Source organism: Triticum aestivum, chromosome 1D, assembly GCF_018294505.1.
Source record: "Triticum aestivum cultivar Chinese Spring chromosome 1D, IWGSC CS RefSeq v2.1, whole genome shotgun sequence".
NCBI lineage: Eukaryota > Viridiplantae > Streptophyta > Magnoliopsida > Poales > Poaceae > Triticum > Triticum aestivum.
This window is the reverse complement of record NC_057796.1, coordinates 481539267-481548310: the sequence shown is the minus strand read 5'-3', so window position 1 is coordinate 481548310 and position 9044 is coordinate 481539267. Positions and strand designations below refer to the sequence as shown.

The 9044-nt window shown below is 42.7% G+C and overlaps 1 protein-coding gene across 1 annotated transcript; it reads left to right on the top strand.

The window, feature by feature from the left end:
- The first annotated feature begins 1564 nt into the window (after positions 1–1564).
- On the top strand, positions 1565–7776 carry LOC123177551 (uncharacterized). The gene is made up of 14 exons (XM_044591238.1): positions 1565–1954; positions 2356–2500; positions 2800–2840; positions 2945–2998; positions 3100–3177; positions 3374–3459; positions 3572–3676; positions 4481–4623; positions 5027–5068; positions 5749–5825; positions 5904–5994; positions 6590–6671; positions 7306–7418; positions 7513–7776. Exons 1-13 carry the CDS (start codon positions 1842–1844, stop codon positions 7395–7397), a joined length of 1149 nt encoding a protein of 382 aa, XP_044447173.1. The 5' UTR covers positions 1565–1841; the 3' UTR covers positions 7398–7418; positions 7513–7776.
- The last annotated feature ends 1268 nt before the right edge of the window (positions 7777–9044 follow it).

Genomic DNA, 9044 nt, shown 5'->3' with positions numbered 1-9044 from the left:
CATGATTTATACTAGAAAAAAAATCATCTTGATGTTTTTTTACCCAGAACGCAAGCTTTCGCTCAGAAACTCATCTATACCACGGTACGGATCCCGATCATCACCGTAATGAGGGTCGGACCAGCCACACCACATATCTGGGCACTGCCAGAGCAGACCAGAGCCTCCCACCACTAGACCCTTGCCATCCACACGAGACACGACCAATAGGTGAAGTCACCACCGCCACCATGGAGCCTGCTAGAAAAACCAAACATGGAGCTCACCATCCAGGACCACCGCCCGGGCATCCATGCCCCTAGGCACCGCCAACCATCCACATCAAGACCACCCAAGCATGGGAGTAGAAGCAAAAGGCGTCTTCTTTCACTCCTAGTCCGACATCAGTCACTTTGCCTGGGTCGGCGCCCCCACCATAGGAAGCGCCCACACTCGCGTCCCCAGCTGGTTCCAGTGGACCGGGGAGGACACAACCAAATGACCACCGACGACCGCCGCCAAACACGCTTGAGCACCTGCAAATTCGTTGTCCTCGGCGCCGATCCGTCGGATGACACAACAGTGCCTAGAGAGCGCAACACGGACCGACGCCACATGTAGCAAGCAAGTGGACCATAACGTGAAAGCTTGTGACAACACGGACCAAGTCAGCCCCCAATACCTATGCGACCTGGCCATCATCCACCACCATGGACCAGCAACCCCCGCCAACAACCCTACACTGACAGGATAGTGTGTGAATGCCACTCCCAACCACCCACGGATCCCAACTCGGCAATGCCGGAGATGGCCAAGGGTCAGGTAGCATCACTGACCAACTGCGGGACAACGCCATTGGGAGAAACAAACACGCCCCGGCCCATCAGATCTGATCATTCAGATCCAGACGGGGACGCCCAAGCTAGCCGACAACTCAGGCCGCCAGGGCAACCACGACAGGCTAGCCCTGCCCTCCAACGGCACCTATCTTGTCACCACCTCCGGGCCCTGTCAAACTCGCCGAACACCCTCCGGTCCCGCCTCCACACGCCCGCAGCCAACCGGAGCCACGCATGAGCCACAACGCCATCACGCGCGTGCCCGACACCATTGTTTCACGTGTTGCCCAGAACGATAGCCACGCCAAGCCGCCGGTGACCCAAATTCAGGGAAGAGCCCCGCGCCCATGGAGCCCCGCAGCGAAGCCCGGACGGCTTCCTCTAGCTGCGGCGGGGGGAGGATGGGGAGGTGTGGCGGCCCCGGCTGGCCCGTAACAAAGGATTGTGCCACAAATACTTTAAATTCCGAGGCTCATAGCTTTAGCTAAATTTTCATCTTCTTTAATAGAGGGGCGCCGTTTGTGGCTGGGCATACCCCATGACCCGTTTATCATTCCTGTAAACCGAACTCCTTAATAAACTGTGGTTTACTGCTGAAAAAAAATACTCTAGAGTGGGGTGGGTTTTTTCCTCTGTTTGTAGGGTGGCAGAGACACTGCGATTTCTGAAGAAAGAGACCGGAACAAGTGTTGAGACATTCAGAGATTTCAGACTCCAGAGTCCGCCCTTAGCCGTGGACATGGAGGTCAGGACTCAGGACGGCCGAATACAAATCTCAGTCCCCGGCTCGGACGGCACGCAATGATCGATCGCCCCACGGCCGTAGGCTTAGAAGAAAGAGCCTTGTGCTTGTTTGTCAAGAAAGAAACGAGGAGGGATGAGAGAGATAAAAAGCCCGAAGGAGAATACCACCCGGGGGTTCGGATCGGGCTGCGATTTCCGATCGGCGGCGAGCGAGGAGCGTCGGCGGATAGGTGTAACCGGAGAGGGAGGAGACCAGCAATCGGGGCATAGGAGAGAGCGATGGGGACTTCCCGGAGCAAACCGGCGCGGGAGTGGCCGCCGGCGCCGCCACCGGAGCCTAGGGTGGAGGTGCCGCCCCTCATCGAGCCCCCTCCCAACGCCGCCCGCACCAGGTGCCTGCCCCTCCCGTCCCCCCTCGGTCACTCATAGTCTCTCCCGTCAAAAACATCACTGTTGGGCAGATCCTATGCTCTCCAATAGGACTAATGACGATGTCGACACACCACACTACTGACCGTGTTTTGATTGATTGATCCTATGCTCCATCCATGAGTGACAGGACTCATTACCAACATCAATCGGGTTTAGAATTTCAGACTCATGTTTGACTAGTTGTATCCATGTGTCGATTTGAACTGGAAGGAACGCTTTAAGTCTATATATGGATATTAAGTTAAATAACAAAAAGGTTGATCTATGAATTAGTTCAAAAAGGGAATTAATCTATGAATTGCATATACCTATGTTCTCTATGTGTGTGCTGAAGTGACTGATAGTGGTCTTGAGCATGCAGCATGCAGGTGCCGGGCTACGAGCAGTGGTTCGGGAAGCCCTCGCTACGCGGCCTTTTCGACGACTACTTCAATCAAGCTGGGAGCGTGAATGCAGGGGTCATGCTCAAGATGCTGCAGGATCCTCATGTCGATTTGACCGCAACTGTATCCAGCGAACGCCGTTCGTGATATAATTTTTTTCCCAGTTTTGTTAAGGCTCGCTAAGCTTTTACCTTATATATGGGTAAAATTGTGTCTATTATAGCTTACACCACAGAACTTGTTAAAGCTCGCTAAGCTTTTAACGGTTTAAAAGTTATCAAAAATATGATATATACTTGGTAGGTAGCGATCGATGTTTTCTAATGTATAGATGGCTGTTCTATTTTCATGATTGTGCCCCTTAGTTTTCCCGGATATTTTATTGCAAGAAAAGTTGATTTTCCCTAACTATATTTCACTAGGCATCACCAGCTGGCGGGGAGGCTCAGCTTCGATGGCAGAGGTGGCCATTGCATAGTTTTACCAAAAGTCATATTATTTATATGCCATTTATGATATCATTATTAATAACTAACACAATATTCATGATTGACTGGGATTTTGTAGTGATCTGTATAATCCAGGTACCGTTGCGCACTTTCTTGTGTCAACGGCGAAACCGTAAGTGCTTCATTGTTCGATGGCCAAAATTGTCAACGATTTCAATTTGATGGACTATGTGGATAGATAGTGCTGATTTCTCTTATAATTTGTTTATCCAGCACTTTGAAGTTAAGCGTTCATTTTCCTGAGGGTGGTATTGGTTCCTTTGCGACAATTCCTTTGCAAGCTGGAAACAGGTAGATTGTAATTACTTAATGTATTCTTTCACATTTGGTGCATACCATGAATGTTGCTGTTCATATCGTTTCACTAATTTGTTACTTGACAGCGTTAAGAAACAGCTGCACTATAAATCAGAAAATATTCCTTCTGTTTATATCTAAATATTTATATGAACCATAAGTGACGAAGATAAAATTTTCTGTTTTGCAGCATGCTTTCAGAAAATAATAGCGTTATCGGTTTAAGATATGATTCCCAGAATCTATCATTGGGGGCATCTGTTGTGCCATTTCTCTGTAAGTAGATGCCGGCCCTAACTTTAATCGAATAATTTTGCTTATGTTTTTTTCTAATATTTCTCTTATATCTAGTCATATTATAGTATGCTCATATTACCTTTCTTTGCAGTACCCGGCGAGGAACCCTCTATGGTTCCCTATGGTGCATGGTTAGTTGGAAGAATAGGGGGATTAAGTGCAGGGGCACAATACAAGCCACTTAGTGACTGGCTTAGTGAGTGTTACTGAACCTTCCTATTACCGGAACTTTTTTTTTACTTCATACTTCAATAAAAATTTGAGGCTATCACATATTATCTTCTTTTTATGTGTACATTCTAGACTGAGTTCTTTATTTAACTCTATTCTATCATCTTGAGAGACTGTGTTTACATTATTTTATTCAGCATGGAGAAGAATCTCATTAGCGGAAATCCTTTCATATAAAAGTGTAACACTATAGACAATTGTATTTGAATGGGAATTAACTCATGTTTGATCCCAACCTTAATCCATCTAAAGAGTAAATTGCAAAATATAAGCAAGAGAACATCACATCATCGAGTTTTCCTCAGCCATTCGGTGTAGATCGAAACCCACAGTTTCTATAAAAACATACATAATAGGACAGACCAAAGCCTAATAAAATTTCTGGACCACAGAGGAATACTAAAAAGTTAGCAAACGCGTAGTCTATCTAATTAATACAGGTATCCATCCATTATTGTGCTTACAAGCGAAAAAATTGAGAAGTTGTAAGATTTCCATAGCAGAGTACATATTATCTCAAGTATCCATATATGGGAAAAACTTTGTTCCCAAAATTTCAATTCTAGTGAATCCAAATGTTTCTTTGGCATGCTTTTTTTTCTGCTATGGCTTGTGCAATAGCTGTTTGCTCTTAGAATTCATATGCTGGCTTCCTACATTTGGATATATTGATGTTTATCTCTTACAAGCCTTTTCTTTTCCTATCATGTATCAATTTCAGGGCCTTCTATTTATACTTTTGTTTGCCCCATTTCATGTATCTTTTTAGGCACTCCAACAGATGGAAGCATGAATTGTTTGCCTTTTGAGGACTTGAAGAACTGGGATTATGCAATCAGTTATGATGTGGGATCAGCTAGCCCACTAAGCCCCTCACTAAATTTTTCTCTAGAGCTTGTCAGAAGTACACAGGTTCGTTATGCCTGTTCCTTCTTATTCAATAAGAAATGCTTTACACTTTTTGTTACTTTGCAAAGATCTTTTGAGAAGATTATATACACATAGTGCTGATGCCTCTGGATATGTGAGTACCATCATTGTGAAGTATGCCAGAAACTTTTGTTGTATGAGCTCCTTTGTAAAATTCTTGGATTTCAGTTAGAAATAAATTTTTGATGATCAATCACAGTTAAGGCTGCCTTCTATGTATAGTTCTTTCTTGTCACTTTTATATATGAAGCAATGATAAGATATTTTTGTCGTAACAAGATAAGTGGTTCATAAATAATTGTTACCAAGTGAAAACTAATTTGTTACCTTTATTGAATCCTTACAATATTATCATTTTTAATCTTATAATTTCCTTGATGAGCAGCTGGTCGCATCATTCTATCAGCACCAGGTTGTCCTAAGGGAGGTGAGGAGAATTCTGTTTTATTTTATCTTTTGACACGGTTCAGTTTTGTACTTTTATTTTATTTCATGTATGGGAAAGAGCATGCTGTTCTTTTTCATTCATAACCTATATAAGGACCTGCCTCCTCTTTTCTCAACCCACTATGACTATTTTTTTTTAGACAAACAATTTCCATTCTATTCTCCTCATCAGTTTGCTACAGTAGTTTGGCTTATTGGTCTGGTTAGAATATAACTTCTCCTTCTTGTATATAATGTACTGTTGGTATGTGCCGCAATTCTCGTCGTTTGGCTAGTAGGATATGCAATTGCTAGGAAGTGCACTGAAAGTGCATAGTAATCTTGTACGTAGTTCACCATCTATGTACTTAAATAAATATCCTGAATATTTAATATGTGGATTTTTAAAGTCTATATTCTTTGTAAAAATGTTCAATACATGTGCTAAATTTGATTATAAATACTTTTTTCTAGGTATCACCTGCTACGTGCCATGTTAGTAAAGTGAGGTGCAATTGTAAATAATGCACATCAATAACACAATTAGAGGATGTCACAAGAAACTTGCAAATAACAAAGCTACAATTCACAGTGTAGTTTAGTCTCATGCATTTTCTAAGTGTAATTAGAATTTCATTTATAATTTTAAAGATTTGATAAATATGCATGTCTGCCAATTAGGTAAAAGGAGGTCCTCGTTTTGAAGATGCAGACGAAATTGTAAACTACATTGATTTTGGTGTTGAACTAGCCACAAGGTAGGCCTCTAATGAACTCAAAGTTTTCAGTTTTTCATCAGTTTAGTTGACTATAGTTCAATTTAATACGATCTTTAGGGTGGGTAAGGACAAACCAACAGACGATGCCGACAATTCCTCGTTTCAGATAGCTGCAAACTGGCAGGCCAATAAGAACTTCCTAGTAAAGGTATGTTACACATGGATATTCAAAACAGTTCCCAGGCTCATCCACATCTTTATTAATATGATATAGTTCTGTAAGCACTCTGGGTGTTACCGTGCACGGTAGCACCCCTGAAATGTAGAAAAAAAGGAAAAAGTTTACAACCCCACACAATTGCAAATATAAATTTGATCTAGCAACCCTAGTGCTTGTAGAAATAGAACCTCTCTCAAATAATGGAACACGAGCACTTACTTCCATGTCTGAACCACATGAGTTCTTTCTAAATCTAAAACATGCAGGGACTAGAATTTTTTGTGTGAAATAATTTAGTTTGTACCAAACATATGTTTATATTGTAATCTATTTTGATTTACCTTTCGTGAATTTGTACAAGCCATCATGGTCAAATTTATACTCCCTTCCTCCCATATTAATTGATGCTGAAACAGATGTATCACTGAAATACGCCTAGATACATTTGTTTCAGCGTCAATTAGTATGGGACGGGAGGAGTATGATGTATTGAAAATTTGCAGTGCAATGCAATTCCTTGTATCCATAATGACATATTTATGCATTCCATTATTTCTGATATTCATTGTTCCATTCTTAATAGGGGAAGTTAGGGCCCTCCAAATCTTCTGTAGCTTTGGCATTCAAGTCTTGGTGGAAACCCATGTTTACATTTAGCTTCACAGGTTCGGAAACTCCTGAATTCCCTGTTTGCAATAAAACACTCCATACTTCTGATCACAGAAATGCTTTTCCACTCTCTGTAGTGCTTGTATATTACACTCCTTTGATCTTACTTTACATGACACTCCCACAAAACGCCTCCTTATTGTTCCCTGTCAAAAAGGAAGAAGAAAGGTCTAAAAAGAAATGAATGCTCTCGTACCCATGAAAAATGGTTTGTAATTTTTTTGGTGTTTCTTTTCAAAATTTGTTTTCTCTGGGTATGATTCTTTCTTTAAGACTGCTTCCTACATAACACTTAGCACTCAGAGCAGCATAATTCGAAATTGCCCTAAACTAAGGACATCGTCTCGTTTTTTATATCATGCTAATGTGCCATACACTTCCATAGTGTATTTATGGGATGCTTTCTTGTGCGTACGTTTGGCAAGTGAAAATGCATATTGCCACATCATATATAGTGAAGTAGACCAAACGTTACATATTGTAATATTAGCGGCAGTAGTAATTAATACTCACTACATAGTACCATTCCATGTGAGAAGATGCTTTTTTAAGAGAAAAAACAATGAAGTGATACTGTTTGAAGTACTGACATCCACTGATGGCTGCCACAACAATGTTCCAAATTTGCAGCTGTGAATGATCATTCCAAGGGTACAAGAGGGTACGGATTTGGAATCCATGTCGACGATCAGAGAGACCCAGATTCCAGCCATCTCCTCTAGTTGCATCAGAACAAACTTGAAGTAAACCCTTTTGCTCCTGAGAGGAATGTCTGGATTATCATTAGTATTGCACTTACTAATAGCGCTATGTTTTGCAAATCTTAATTGGTTGCAGGTACATACGTGCATGTGAGACAAATCAAGGAGGACCGAAACTCCGGCGATGGAGGGGCGATGATGGCGGCGCGCCTTCGGCTCGCTTCAGTGCTTGTAGTTGTCGCTAGGTGGTCTATTAATCTGGATGTAATTATTATTATTTATGATGTTCGTTGTACTGCCATGATTGAAGATGAATAGGTCGAAAATTTTCTTGCAAAAAAAGAAAGGACCGAACTTTTTTTAAACACTAATAGTCTGTGGAAGCATGTGATTCAGAACAGATATTAGATTATTTTTTTGCGGGATAGAACAGACATTAGATTGGTTCATGGAACTATGACCACTTAATTAGCGCCAGCTTTTAGGCCGGCCTACTGACAGAAAATTGTGTTTAGCTTGCAGTAGCGTGGAATTTAGTTGTCGTCCCTACATGTTTTCTAGCTTCGGCTACGTATTTAAAACAATCAAAATTCTAGATTCTCATGGGCGAGATAGCCTCTCTGGTCTAGAAGGACTCGCCTGGGCGTGCTTCCGGAGATGCCTGGCATCAACTTTTTCTTTGCTATTTGCGAAATGACAGCGAACGTTTCGGAAGAGCAACTAGTTAACGAGCGCTCCTTCGGGAGCCTCATAACGATCAGCGTCACTTGGCGCGCTCTCAGCCATTCGCCACGTGTCGCGCTCTGGACGCTCCCTTCAGTTTTTGTTTTTTTATTTTTCCGCACGCGTTTTCGGCTTTTTATAGACGGTTTTTTTCCTGATTTTTTTTCGACGTTTTGGTTTTTCCCCGGTCTTCTTAGCTTTTCGACAAAAACACGTTTTTTTTCTTTCGCGAGAAGTCACGGTTTTTCTTCCACGAGAAGCACGGTTGTGCTTTAGACAGTCACGGCCGTGCCTTTCGGAAACGAAAAAAAATGCGTTCTTTCTTTTTTTTTCTTTCGCGAGAGTCACGGTTTTACTTCCGCGAGAGGCACGGTTGTGCTTTCGCGAGGTCACGGCCTTGGCTCTCGGAAAGGGGAAAACAAAACACGTTTTCTGTTTTTTTTTCTTTCGCGAGAGTCACGGTTTTACTTCCGCGAGAGGCACAGTTGTGCTTTCGCGAGGTCACGGCCTTGGCTCTCGGAAAGGGGAAAACAAAACACGTTTTCTGTTTTTTTTCTTTCGCGAGAGTCACGGTTTTACTTCCGCGAGAGGCACGGTTGTGCTTTCGCGAGGTCACGGCCTTGGCTCTCGGAAAGGGGAAAACAAAACACGTTTTCTGTTTTTTTTTTCGCGAGAGTCACGGTTTTACTTCCGCGAGAGGCACGGTTGTGCTTTCGCGAGGTCACGGCCTTGGCTCTCGGAAAGGGGAAAACAAAACACGTTTTCTGTTTTTTTTTTCTTTCGCGAGAGTCACGGTTTTACTTCCGCGAGAGGCACGGTTGTGCTTTCGCGAGGTCACGGCCTTGGCTCTCGGAAAGGGGAAAACAAAACACGTTTTCTGTTTTTTTTTTCTTTCGCGAGAGTCACGGTTTTACTTCCGCGAGAGGCACGGTTGTGCTTTCGCGA

What these genes read in the sequence shown, in the direction of transcription:
- LOC123177551 (XM_044591238.1), top strand. Translation starts at nt 1,842, where the DNA reads ATGGGGACTTCCCGGAGCAAACCGGCGCGGGAGTGGCCGCCGGCGCCG. An exon ending in GGTGTTGAACTAGCCACAAG is followed by an intron (nt 5,826 to 5,903) that starts GTAGGCCTCTAA and finishes TACGATCTTTAG; the next exon opens with GGTGGGTAAGGACAAACCAA. An exon ending in ATAAGAACTTCCTAGTAAAG is followed by an intron (nt 5,995 to 6,589) that starts GTATGTTACACA and finishes CATTCTTAATAG; the next exon opens with GGGAAGTTAGGGCCCTCCAA.